The sequence below is a fragment of the Coturnix japonica genome, chromosome 1, assembly GCF_001577835.2.
Source record: "Coturnix japonica isolate 7356 chromosome 1, Coturnix japonica 2.1, whole genome shotgun sequence".
NCBI classification, from domain to species: Eukaryota; Metazoa; Chordata; class Aves; order Galliformes; family Phasianidae; genus Coturnix; species Coturnix japonica.
In genome coordinates this window covers 117,557,751-117,571,802 of record NC_029516.1, presented here as the reverse complement: position 1 = coordinate 117,571,802, position 14,052 = coordinate 117,557,751, and the positions used below count along the sequence as shown (strand labels likewise).

At 43.8% G+C, this 14,052-nt stretch overlaps 1 protein-coding gene across 2 annotated transcripts in view; it reads left to right on the top strand.

Moving 5' to 3' along the window:
- Nucleotides 1-14,052, top strand: part of NIPA1 (NIPA magnesium transporter 1) — a 33,134-nt gene that overhangs the window by 6,101 nt on the left and 12,981 nt on the right. The window contains exon 1 of one of the 2 annotated variants that reach the window (XM_015851135.2): nt 13,285-13,545. The exons of the other annotated variant lie outside the window; for it this stretch is intronic. Coding sequence (XP_015706621.1) covers nt 13,386-13,545 — 160 coding nt within the window. The 5' untranslated portion in view covers nt 13,285-13,385. Of the gene's footprint in view, nt 1-13,284; nt 13,546-14,052 lie in introns of those variants that run through there. 2 annotated transcript variants of the gene reach the window in all.

Genomic DNA, 14,052 nt, shown 5'->3' with positions numbered 1-14,052 from the left:
TGGCTGAATTAAGTCAGACTTAGCCCTTTAAGCATTAAATGTCCATCCTATAACTGCAATAAAGACTAGACTTCACTAGCTGGAATATGTCTGAAATACTACACCAGCAAAATAAAGAATAATAATAATGGAAAGAGTACAAAGCAAATAGCTCTGCTAATTAAAATATTTTGTACATATTAATTCAGCTCTGCTGTTTAGGTTTTCTAAGTCGTCTTTCATAACTCTTCCAGGGACACAGGGTAAATATGATTTTGCACTGTAAGACATTTTTGCCTATGTTATGCAAATATTGTGTTCAGAGCAAGCTCCCATGTATTTCTTTGACATACCCACCTCACACATGAGAACAAATGGCAACTGATCTACAGTTTGTCTGTAGACTAACAAGTCAGCCAGTAAATAAAGCAGCAAATGGAACATTTTTTTGATCAATCGGAACCGTTTATCATGCAAGTACCTTACATGGCCATCTTAAATGTATAACAGAATTCCCCTGTATGTTAAAGGTCTCAGCTTTTGAGAAGTCCGGATCTTCTGTTCTTCATTTATGTCTTTTAGAATGCCATGTTGATTACACAAGCTTTGTTGTTGTCGTCACTACAATGTATAGCACTTGCTGTGTACTTCAGTAATAATGTCAGTTGATTTCTGCATGTTTGTTTGGTTTTTAATTTGATGCAGTTCAGAAGCAAACATGACTTCCCCTATCTTTAATTATGAACATTAACGTAAGCATTTTTCTGAAGTATATTCAGAAGCCAGTGTATTACTAGAGAGCACCAACAAGGTTAAGAAAAGTACAGCAGTTCCAGTGCAATGAGAATCCTAATGGCACTAAAGGAAAACTGAAAGCTGTAACTAAACAGAGCAGCCCGAATTTCTGAAGAATAGAAGACATCTGTCTGACCACTGCCCACTTGGAGGAGATGCTTATAGACCTAACCTGCACAAATCACATCTTCCATTTACCATCCTGTAGATAGTGCTGTGTTGTGGCTAAGTCCAGAACAATTTTACCACTGCATTTTTCTGAACAGAAACTCTCATAAATTACTTATATTCCTAAAAATATTCTCTAGCATTTACAGTGTACTCTGTAAGCAGATGAACGACCTCCAGAGCACTTTGAGGAGAATCAATTAAAGATTTCTGAGCTGCAGCAGCCAGATGGCCGAGTCTGAGACCACATCTGGACTGCCAGAAATGTTAAGCAAACCACGTTATCTCGGTGTGCAAAAATATCACAAGAAAAAATCCCAGATGATCCAATAAACTCAAAAAAATCCTCTCCGGTTCTAAAATGGGCTTGTTGGTGTAAAGGGATCGATGCCTGGGAGAGGCGCCAGAGATTTATGCAACCGCTGCATTATTTGAAACTGATCAACAGTGAGGGTTAGCAGCTATGAGCATTTTGGAGCTCACATACTTCTCTTAACCAAGAGATCAAAGGCAGGAGATTATGATCAGCCCAACCACAACCGGACAGAAGAAAGATTTTAGGAACCGCAGCAGTGGCTGGATGCTTTACAGGTAATTAAATTCATATTTCCCGTACTTTACCTGCATATTTAGAGGTGGAATAACACTGCAGCAGTTAAAAATAAATGAATGCATTAGATAAATATAAATTGCAAAAAAATCTGTTGCTTTCTAGGACACTGGGAAACTTCTCATGGTGATGAAAGTAGGATATTTCGACTACAGTCACAAAAGCCTTCCTTAAATTCAACACGTAAGAATTCTGGTGACAGGGACCTATTTCAGTGGCCGATTCAGTGCACAATATACTCACCTTCTGTATTATTAGTAGAAAGGGCCACAGCCATAAGTTTTGTGGAATTCAAATATGGCCACTTTTGCCTCTTTATTCATGGTCCATTTATGTAATTTAAAGGATGCTGGATGAATTCAAGCCTCTGGTTTGGAGACCATGTAGCATGGTGCAGCTGAGCCTGCCTAGAGCAAGGCCCTCCAGCCTGCAGCAGGACCAGAAGGCAGAATAAACACTGTGCCATGTTCTGAGCACCCATTCACACGGTGGGAAAGGTCCCTGGACTTGTCCAGTGGTCTGGGCTGCTGGATGAATCTGTTGGTGCTCACCCTCACAGGACCACAGCTCTTAACAGTGAAGCAACCTCTCCTGTCCTGCTGTCACACCCAGTTCCCCTCCCTTCATGGCTCCCAGACCAGTTTTCCATTATTTCTCTTGGGAGCTTGCTTCAAAGGTTCATCACTGTTGTTAAGAAAAATTGAGGATATAGTTCCCCTTTCTCTTTTTACCCAGGTTCCTTTCCCATTCTACAAGTGGTAGTTCACCATACTTGCTCTTTGGCTGAATTTCACAAAACCCAGATTAGCTGACAGTGCATGTTTCTCTGAATGGTGAGAGCAGAGTGTTCTTCCTTCTCCAAGTTCCATTATCTGCACTGTGGGAATAGTGCAGAACCCCACCAACAACGTGCCTATACTCCACAGGGACACCTGAATTAGTGTGTGTTAGTGACCTTTGTTATTTCATCTGGTATACACTTATCTAATGCTGTTCAAAAGTATCCTCTGGTCAAAACACAGCCCAACATCTTCACAAAGCTGTTTATTAAATATACAGAATTACTTCTAGCAAATTTGCCAACTCAGCAAAGTCAAAGATCTGTTTTGCTTAACAAGGATGCTTTCAAAACCTGCTAACATTGATCTCTTCCCTTTTAACACTTCTGTAATGTAATGCTTCAGCAGTTTTTCCCCCTGTTATTTTGCCCACAATCAATGTCAATCCAACAAATCTAATTACCCCCCCAGAAAAGGACCGTGAAGTGTCCTATGGCTGGACAAACATTAGCATCCCAACTGAGGCCAGAGGAATACTGGGGAGGGCTGACAACATAGTGGTGCTGCCTAGAGCTGCTAGAGATTGAGCTGTCAATCTCACAATGTTGGACAAGGGAAGCCTGTAAGGCAGTGTGTCCACACAGTCCCTGAGCACCTCAGCTACACCACTGATGGGCTTATACCACATGGCCTGAGCAGCTTCCAGCAGCTTTACATGGGAGTCTCCAAAAAATCCCCTCTCTCTTGCATATGTTATGAACTTATTTCTTACACAAGGATCAACAGCTTATAATAGCGTGGTGAAGAGATTTGTACTTTTAGTCACAGTTGATGAAGAATAGGTTTGATTTTTCCTTTGTCGTGTCAAAAGATCAGCCTAACTCCCCCATCCATCATCCTTACAGAATCCTTTATACTTTCTCAAGATACCAATGCATTTATACTTCAGTCTGATTTATTTCTTAATATTTTCTTTCCGCCTCTTTAAAAACGTCTCTGGAGCAGTGCAGTATTAGCTGTCTCTCTATGGAAGTAAATTTAAGTCGTATTCTATCTTGTCCTCCTGCTTCTTTTGTTCTCTTAGCTGCAGCTATTTTGCAGGAATACTTCGCAACCTTCTTTTTTTCCTAACAGGAAAAGGTGCCTCATTCTCTTTTTAGAGGGGGCACAGCAGAGAGCAGCACGTGGCATTTGTTCCTCTGCCTGTTCCCAGGTGCCTCCATGCACCATCCGTGCTCTCTGACTTTACAGCTGCTGCTTTAATGCAACACATTTTCAGCAGCATCAGATATTCCTACTTCATCACACCAGAGATCAAGCCAAGAATTACAATTATTGATTTATACATGGGAGACAACACTTTGAGCAGGGAAACAAATGTTTCGGCACCTCTATCAGTATGCGTTACTAAAACTGTGGGATGTATTCATTTCTACCTCTGTGCCATCAGACTTTATCAGCTCCAGTGCATAAAAGGAACTTATTCTAGCAAAGTGTATTCCACTTCTGTTCGCAGTAGGAAGTTGAGGGGGGGAGGAAATAGTCATACAAGCTTTTCTCCTTTTTTACTTCTTGCTCTAGGGTTTCATTTCCAAGACCTCTACTCACATAATAATTCCACAGCAACTGCATTTTGGGGGCAAAAGACTACATGGGAGAGAAAAGACTCCCAGCTGTGCTAGCAGAGATCATTCTCGAGCTTTATTTTTCCCAGGGATGCTGAGGAAGCTAGGGCTGTTAGGGATCTGTGCTTTTTGATTGCTCCCTCCCTGCAGCAGAAGGGAGGGCCAGAGCTGGCTTACCCTCCTGATGCACTGCTGTTGGGGAGTCACCTGCTGCCATTGGTTTTAGCTCCTGCTATAGATAGACATAGCCACCCAAAAGCACATCCAGTTTCTTCAGCCACATCCACTGGCTTACTAAAGTCTGCAAATCTTCCTCCTCAACAAGCAAATGCTCCAGACAATAATTCAGCTCATACAATTAGTGGCAGCAAAGAATCCTTGAGCAGCAGAAGCATGATTAATTACCATCTAATAACATCTGCCTGCCTTTAGCCTGCAATCTCCTGATCCTGTAGGGTTCAGGGAAGGATTTGCAGGGAGCCTGGAGCAATGGGAATACTAATCTGAAGTTTTGTTTCCTAAATACTTTCTATCAGGCTTAAGGAACAGCAGGCAATACATGTATTTGCACACAGGTTCACGCCATAAGGAATCATACATCTTTTCTTCTGTCTTAGTGTCTGATGCATTAATGTTTTGAAACTTAACTCTGTAACACCATAGGTCTTCTGTTAAGTTTTCTCAAAGGCAGCACTAGTTTCAGAGTAATACTGTATATGATTAAATTCTCAGTACCAGGGATCTGTTTCCATAAACAGTCCCCCCTAACTTTAACTAAGTCTCCATTGAATTGAGACCAGAAAGGAAAATCTGGAGGCAAAGTGTATATATACTTAAATGGCAGCTGTCAAGTGGCTTGGGCTGCTCCTTCCACGGTAGCTGTGGTATCTCTCCTCCCATGAGGTTCAGCAACACCAAAGATCAGCAGCTGGGGAGGAGGCCAACATGCAGCCCTTCTCCCTGCTGCCCACCAACATGATTTTTTAATAGGTATAAAACACACAATATTCCCTCATTTAAGCTTAGGCAAGTTAAAAATAATTCTGTCATGAGGATATTACTTCATACCCATACTACTGTTCTCTACATTTGTAGCCACACAAAAGAGGACGAAAATACATCAAGACCTGTAAGGCAGCCAAAATCTTTCAAATATGTTTCCTCACTACAATACACAGAGGCCCTGGAGTGTGCCCAAAGAAGTGCGAAGAAACTGTAAATGATCTGGATCACAAGTTTTTGAGGAGCATCTGAGGAAACAGGGATTATTCAGTCTGGAGAAGAGAAGGCTCTGGGGAAACTTTATTGCTCTCAACAACGACCTGAAAGGAGGCTGTGGTGAGGTGAGGGTTGGCTTCCTCTCCTAGGCAATGGTGACAGGACAAGAGGGAATGGGCTTATGTTGTGCCAAGGGAAGTTCAGGTTGGACATTAGGAAAAGTTATTTTCCAAAAGAGTGGTGAGGCAGTGGTAAGGGCTGTTAGTTAGGTTGTGGTTGGACTCGATGATCTTTAAGGTCTTTTCCAACCTGAGCAATTCTATGATTCTATGAAATAACTTAAAGCCATACATAGTCACCCAGTGACTTACAGCTGATTGCTTACCTTAAACAGTAGATTTCCTGAAAATCATTTAAAGCATTAGAAAAAGGCATTAAATTTAGCACTGGTGTTCTCTGATTTACTAACCATCCTCCCTTTCAAACTGACAGCCTGTTGCCTAAGAGTTTAGCACAGTGCTGCTCTCCAGTGCTAGTTTCGGGTTTGGTAGTATGTCCTTCCATTTCACTGGTGAGAGAGCTCCACATTGTGGGAGGAACATGTACCACGAGCAACAAGACAAAGGATGCCGAAAAGAGAAGTTATTGCATCCAATTTAGTCTTATTTCACTAACCATTTTTCAGCGGTAAGTGTCTGACAAAACTCCAACCTCTCTCTTTCAAAGGGGATGGACGTATGACAAATGCATCGCTTTGCTCTTGCCAGTATGTAGGGAAAGACACTGCACAGAAATGAGGGGAGAATGATTAAGAGATCCCACCTCAGCCTAGAATTTAAGTATACACCTAGCATAAGCTGGTGGTAAGGTTAGACCTTTTGAATGATAGGTAAGGTCAGCATCAAAAACAATCTGAAGCTAGGGAACATTTTCGTCTCACTGAAGTGATGTTTTATTTAGAAAGTGCTGGCACTAGAATTTTCTATGCCATCATTTTCATATGTTTAGTTCCTCTATCCATTTTAGACATCAAGATCGTAACTGGCATATTCTGAGGGATATGCTTACCACTGGTATCTTTAAGAAAAGGTAATAAACAAGACACTCTCTACTAGGTAACTGAAATGCAGCCTATGAAAATCAGGGTACCATCATCTTTAACAATGAAGTTGCTCAGTATGATGGCATTTGCTTGCGTGCAGTGATTGGGTGGCATTCTATTGCACTGATTTTGTACCTGACAAAAACAAAAAACAGAAATTAAAAATGAATAAAGAACCAAAAAACATCTAATTTCTTCCATCCTGTTAGTGGTCATCTTTATTCCCTGTGACACCTTTTCTCTAGAGGACAAATTCTGCAAGGTATAGGTGGCACATACTGTTTAGTCTCAGAACCATCCCTTCTCATCACCTTGTGCTGACCTATATATTTTCTCTTGGGTTCTGAGTTTCACTTCTTTGCAGTTGCCCATTTAGTGACCTCTTACTTGTTCACAATCCATTTTCTTAAAGCTGATAGGCCAGCCATCATTTTTTCACTGCACTTTAACCTTTCATGCTTGTTCCCTATGAATGAAGTCTATGTATTCTACAACACAGTTATCAAATAATTCAAGATGTCTTTTACAGAATGCTGGAAGGTGGTTGGAGCATTATAGAGATCAAATAGCAACACAAAATGCTTTCAGTGGCTGTATGTGGTGCATAGTTGTTCCCCTGCCAGATTTGGAGCAAATGATATACCTCTCTCAGCTCCAGCTTTGTGAACCATCAAGTCTCATATTCACACTGCTCCGGGATGAGAAGCAGAGGGTACCAGTTCTGCACAGTGATGCTGGGAAAGGAAGCAGATGTCTGTGAGTATTGCAAGCCACTAGGCCGAACCAATGCCCCTCAGCAGGGACACCAGAACCTGAGATAACAGAAGATGACAACTTTTTCCAACAGTTCTCAAAATCCACAGACAGACTGCTCCAGAGAGACATAGAATGCCCCGAGTTGGAAGGGATGCACAAGGATCACTGAGTCCAACTCCTGGCTCTGCACAGGATCACCCAAAATTAAATCCAGGAAGCTTCAGCCCACTGTAGCCTCAGCCACACTTCTGGTGTCGTGTCTTCCCATCCAGAAGGACCCACACAAGCATGTCTTCCTCTCCTGGCTCCATTCCCAGGCCATTTTCTTCCATCTGTCCCTCCTCCCTCTCCTACTTATCTCTTAGCAGCTCCCAGGGACAAGCCACCACCCTGGAGAGAAGCCACCTCCCCGCACCAGCAGATGCAGTCCCCAGGTCCCTAATGCAGCAACCACTGTCAGTCAGTCAGAGGATAGCTGTACTAAAATGCCACATCCCCTCCAAAGGTCACAAACTATATCCTAAAGCACAGGGTCCAGTTAATTAATTAAGATATGTAACATTATTGAAGAAAATTGTTTTTGAGCAGTGTGAGAGCTAGATAAGATTTAAAAAAAAAAAAAAAAAAGGTGTATACATGCAGGCACAAGCAAAAAAAAAGAAGTGAAATTGTTGACTCATGCTAGTTATTAACTCAAGGCCCCAAGGGAAGAGCACTAATGTGAAAGTTATAAAGCTGAAAAAATAGTTTTAACAAACAGAAGGCAGATAGAAGACAGTAGCTCAGTGAGGTGAAGACAGAAGGTTAGGCTTCTCCCAGGAGCAACAAGGGCTGCTGGCTTTGCATGTGACCGACAGCTGCATGACAAATGAGAACATGTCCTGCACCCCAATAATAGTGAGCCAGTGGGAAAGGACTGCGGCCTGGGAGCTCAAGGCACATCTAGGCATCTCACCTCCTGGTTAGTAGATCCACCTGCCCAGACACAGAAATTAAGAGCATCAATACGTGCATCTCGCAGTTTGGATGAGCAAGAGTTTGCGTGTATTTAAGAACTAATGCAAAGTAGTAGGCTGCTTTCTTTCTTGTCAGAAGAAAAAGAATTTCCATCCATTTTGTCTCAGAATCACAGTATGGCAGCCATTTTCTCACTCTATTGCGCAGCTGCGGCCTGCCTTCTTGCAGCAAGGCAAGCCACGGCTTTGATTCTGCTGCTCATTATTAGATCATTTGATAAGTTTGTGTTTTCACAACACAGATGCCCAGGCTCTGCAGAGAAAAGCACTTTTACATCCTACTATACTGTCAGCAACCACTCAGTCACACTGTCATTGCAAAGGCAGAAGGAAAAATGGGCTAATGCCTGGTCCCCCCCCGCCATCATTTGAGCAGGGCATGTATACACAACACTCCTCGGCTATTCCTATTGCAGGAGGAATTGGCACCAGTGTAGGAACATGCAGAAAGAACAACCAGGCTGGCATAACCTCCACACTTTCCTTCAGACCTGTGCTCCAGACCCTTGACAGCTTCTTCGCCCTTTTCTGAACACACTCCAGGACCTCTATGACTTTCTTACAGTGAGGGGCAAAAAACTGAACTCAGTACTCAAGGTGTGGCCTCACCAGCTCTGAGTATAGAGGGATGATTTTTTCCTTCTCTGTACACAGATGAACAGTGTCCATCTCAATATCAGTTGGCTTTTCAGTTGAGATTCCTAATGACTTTTTGCATTCTGGGAAAAAGGACCTCAGATCATAGTGGTTTAAAGCCTTTCCTGCAGTAACCCGAGCAAGTATCAGACAGCTGTCATTGTCACTGAGGTAAGAGTGAAGCAGAAGTTGTTAAAAGGAAACAAATAGATAAAAGAATGATTTATCTAACCAACAAAGGAGGGAAGTCTCCCAAATATTAATTTTGGGGGTTGGCAATACTGAAGTCAGCCAAACAGAGTCCAAAAGAAACATTAAGGTAGAAAATTATTCTGTTTCAGCTACTTGCTAAATCAAAGAGAGGAAGAGACTTCAGACATTCTTGCTGTTCTATTGCTAGACATGCTGATGTAGCAATTATCCTATCTGCCTTGCACAGTGCTATTATGCAGTCAGTTTCATTTGAAGGAAAGATGTCCTGAGACAAAAGATTTAAGAATACTTTCCTATTCACAGGATCCTTTTTAAAAGGGTTGTTTCATTCTGTTTGTTTTTTAAAGTCACATTTATTTGACAAAGAAACCTCATTGTTTCATTGAGTTTAAGATTAGATCATTACACCAGAGGTGCTATTATTTGTTACAGTCATCCATGACTGAGCCACACAGTATCATTTCAGCAGTGGCTATCACTACATTCATAATTGAAATGAATTTTATCATTAAGACAAGAGATGGCATGATGATAGAGATACCAAAGACAGCTGTGTCAGTCTACAGTCTATACACAGGAAATCTTGCCTTGAAGGTTGACATTACCTACACTATGTTACTGGGTATCCCATATAGTCAGAAAGTATTTTTAGATGCTTTCAAGTTGGTGACAGCCATACGCATGTATTCCCATTTTCAGTCCTCATTCTGACATTTTAGCAACAACAGTAGCTTTTGTGTGCAGATTAGTTGCTGTTGTAGACCTTCATATACCCAGTATAAACAACACGCTGCCAACAACAACCAGCCAATTAAGTAGTAGAACTGTAAAAAGGACTCAGCCCTTTGGAGTAAGTATTTGAGGAGAAAACAGTATCAAAGATATGTGGCATGTGAAATGCATAAGTGGAATAGCTGAAATAAAGAAGAAAACCATTGAGTGACTCTAATAATTGGGCTGTATCCCTGGTGCCTCATCTGCTAACAATATGAAACAAGACTTCCAATTTAACCTAAGTTAGCAAGCACTCCTGTCTGTTGCTTTGTGTGAACTCAGATTTAACCCAAACATTTTAGTTATTACTAAAACTCAGTTTATGTTAAGAATCATGACATACTAGAGTGCATTAATAGTGATTTATCATATAATAGACACCTTGACTACTAAGAAAACCAACCTTTCAGTGTAGACATTGCCAGGACTTGAATGAATTTCCTTAGAAGGTAACAATGACTTACTTTCTGTCATTGCCTAAGTTCTTAAAGTTGTGCTTTGAGCAAACATAGCCACATCTTATTAAAAGGTGTAAATCCTCAGGTGTGATAATTCTGTGGTAATGCTTGGTTCAAAGTGAGGCTTCAAGTGGAAAGTAACTTAGGATAATAAGCCATTCTCATCTTGAAATTGGTATCCTATTGTTTAGTTGGACAACAGTTCAGATACATGGCAGTGAGTATGCAATATTGAAACAATATTGCCTTGAAACTCCATTCAAAATGCCTATATAAAAATAAACACTACAGTGAAGTTCAGGTTTGGAGTGCAGTGTTTTAACAAAGGATGCACTCTACCTTATGAAAATTGATCTTTGAGCAGGCAGCTGACTGCTGTATTCCCTGAGGTGTCTGCTAAAAAGATGATTTCCTGAGCAGCAACGTAATAGAAAATCCACGTACATATTGTTGGAACTACTCAGCAAATCTCATGACACAGTTTATTTGATGAGTGAGAGGAGTGCCTCTGAGTTCTTCACTTGGGAGAATTCGAGTTGCCCGAGTCTCCAAGGTATACCCTAAAACATACTCAGTTCAGCAGCTGACCGATTTAACAGGCAAAGATCAGCCTGAGAAGGATTCAGTCACTATGACATGGTAGTTTGGTATGCATCAGTATATCAAAGCAGTTCTATAAATCACCACATCAAAGCTAACATTGACATCTCCTGAACTCCCTTATACTCAAGCATAAGATAATTGTGGATACTCAACAACAAAGGCATGGGGAAGGCAGGCAAGTTCTTTGCACCTGCAATGGCTTTTTAAAATTGCCATGATTATCATGCCTTCATTGGAAGACTTGTTCTAAAGGTTCATGCTAAAATGCTAGTGCATATTAGGCTTTCATCAGCCTTCCAAAATATGAAGACAAAGCTCTGGGCGTACAGGTACTTTATGTATTACATTACTTTGCAACTAATGTGGGTGGACTATACCATCTGCTGCAAAATTATCTGGAAAACTGGTGATTTTTCTCATCTTCCCTAGTTGTTGGGGATCTAGAAGTGATTTCTGCTCAGCATGTGTGAGTAGGCATGGTATTAATTAAACTGGGTTCTCTGCAGCACGTTAATGGACATACATCAGAATTAGCTGCCTAGTTTTTGCCTGTTGCACGATGGACAGGTTCCTTCCAAGGACCTGAAAGAGACTGAAGTTGCACTGTCTACCTGCAGTACAGCCTGTGCCAATAACCCAGCATCAATCTTGCTCTGTCTCTCTGAGAGAGCACTGTATTCTCTGGTTCTTATTCATGCAGAAGGGAGGAGAATCAAACAGCCATCAGGATCCATGATGCAGCACTACGTATTTCAGGATACCAAGGCTTCCTTTCCTTCTCCCATCTGCTGGTATGAATGCCAACAGTAAACCAAGATTCACATCACTTCCTTTCCTAAGTAGGACCAACTCATATCAGTGATGGCCCACTTGTACCAAATCCACTTCCATATTCCTGGCAATTCCTCCACAGTCCTTAGGAAGGATTTAGACATAATCTTCAGGCCAAGTTTTAGTGGACCAGTACACAACTATTTTCACATCAGTGTACTTACTGTGGGCTTTGACTCTCAAAGGCCAGAAAACAGAGAAGGGATTTCCACTGTTTTACTCTTTTCTCTACAGTCTCAGTTCTTACTGCTTCACTTTCTGGCAAAGCTGATTTCTTTAGTGCTTCTGCCAAGCAGAATTACTGCTCTTGCCTCAGGGTCTGATACAGCTGTTGGTTGGCTTCCACCCTGCTCTCCCAGCTACTTTATCAGGAGTTTCAGATCACCTTTTGGGCATAGCCACTATGTTCTCAGCCTGTGCCAGATACAGAATGATCTGATTTTCCTCTAGCATAGAAAAAAAAAACACTACAACAGCTGCTTTCATTTATTTTTTAAATCATTTTCATTTCACGTACATAAAACAATCACAGTAGAGGAATCAAAGCTATGACAGAGGGAGCAATACATTCCTTTGGATCAGGTGATCTGTGATTCTGTGATTCTGAGGTGGATCTAAAGTATTTTTCTTTTCCCTGCAGATCAGGTCAAAGCCCATCCTGACCTCCTTAGGAGGAGGATCCCAAGATAAGTCTGTTAAATACAGCTTGTACCTCTTGACTGATCCCAAATACCTGCATTGTTATTGAGTTTTGGAGTTGAGTTATCTACCTCTACAAAGCAGCCTGTACGCTTTTTACACCGGTCCTCACATGTTGCTTGAATTATGCAGAAAGCAGCTAACAAGTGGAACCAGGTACTACCAGCGCTTAGAATGGAGCTGGATGAAGGCAATGGAGAGGAACAGCTTTGTCAGAGGAAGTGCTAATACATCCTGGTGTTCCTACAGTGCACTTTGCGTGCTTGTGAGACATCAGACCACAGTAGCATTCTGTACACCACAGTAATATGATGTAAAAGCCAAGCTGTGCCACACAGTAGCTCTGTGGAGCAGGAAGGCTCTCCTCAACTCTGCTGGGGTTTGTGCTATGTCCATGCTGCCTTTAAACGCGTCATGGCCAAGAGTTACACTGCCTGAGGGCTGTGATGTCCGAACAACACCAAACCGGCAGTGGTAGGACCCGAGGGCAAGGCCTGGAGCTGCCTCACCCAGGCTCAAGCTGTGACCCCCCTCAGGCCTTCCTCTGCCCGCACACAGTACGCGCTGCACACAGCACTGTGCCGTGACCTCATTGCAGCCTTTCAATACCTGAAGGGAACTTAGTCCCAGGAAGGGAGTAAACTCTTCGAAAGGGCTGACAATAGCAGGACACGGGGAAATGGTTTTAAGTTAAAAGAGGGAAGACTTAGGCTGGATGTTAGGGGGAAGTTCTTCACTAGGAGAGTGGTTAGGCCCTGGAACAGGCTGCCCAGGGAGGTTGTGGATGCCCCGTCCTTGGAGGTGTTCAAGGCCAGGTTGAACGGGGCCCTGGGCAACCTGATCTAGTAAAGGTGTATGTTTGGTGGCCCTGCCAGGCAGGGGGGTTGAAACTACATGATCCTTGAGGTCATTCTGTGATTCTGTGACGTCAGAGAACGTATCTATGTATGTACGGGGGTTAATGCGATGCCATGACATCACCCTGCTGCCGTCCCCGCGGCGGGCCCAGCACGGAGCCGCCCCCAGTGGGCGGGGCGCGCAGCGCGGGGCGGTCCCGGCGCAGAACCGCTGCCGGCAACGCTGGGCCCGGGCAGCTGCCGTGAGCGAAGCTGTCGGCGGGGCGATGCGGATGGCGGTCGGTGCGGCAGCGGGGGACGGGGCGGCGCAGAGCCCCGGCCCCGCCGCCGTGTCGCTGGGTTTGAGCGTGGCCGTGGTGTCCAGCTTGGTGAACGGCTCCACATTCGTCCTGCAGAAGAAAGGGATCGTGAGGGCCCGCGGGCGAGGTAGGGGCCCCGCCGGCCCGGGAGCTGCAGTGCGGGGGGAAAGCGGCGCGGTGGGATCCCGGCCCCATGCGGCACGGGCGGCATCGAGCCCAGCCCCGCCTGCCGCGGGCACGTCGGGCTGCCCCGGGTGCGGCCAGGGGAGCCGGGCGGTGGGCGGGGCGGGCCGGGGGCACCTTGCGGGCGGCCGAGAGCTGCGGGTGGGGACGCAGCGCGAAGTCACCGCTCCTCGTGTTGCAAATCCCATCCGTCGGTATTGTTTTCTGCTGTAAAGCTGCTCTCTGAGCAGCCTGGCCAGAACACAGATGCGAGTTCACGAGGCATGGAGGTATTCTGTGTTTTACGCTACAAATGGAGCTCCTCAAAGCACGCAGCCTGCAAACAGCAGTTTGCCGCTTGCAGCTCGATGCTTGGAGTGTAGGGAGACTGCAGTGTGTGTGTGTGTGGATGCAATGGAGCAGAACAAACTTCCAGCTCTGCTGGCACCGGCTGATGGCCTGATCTGACAAG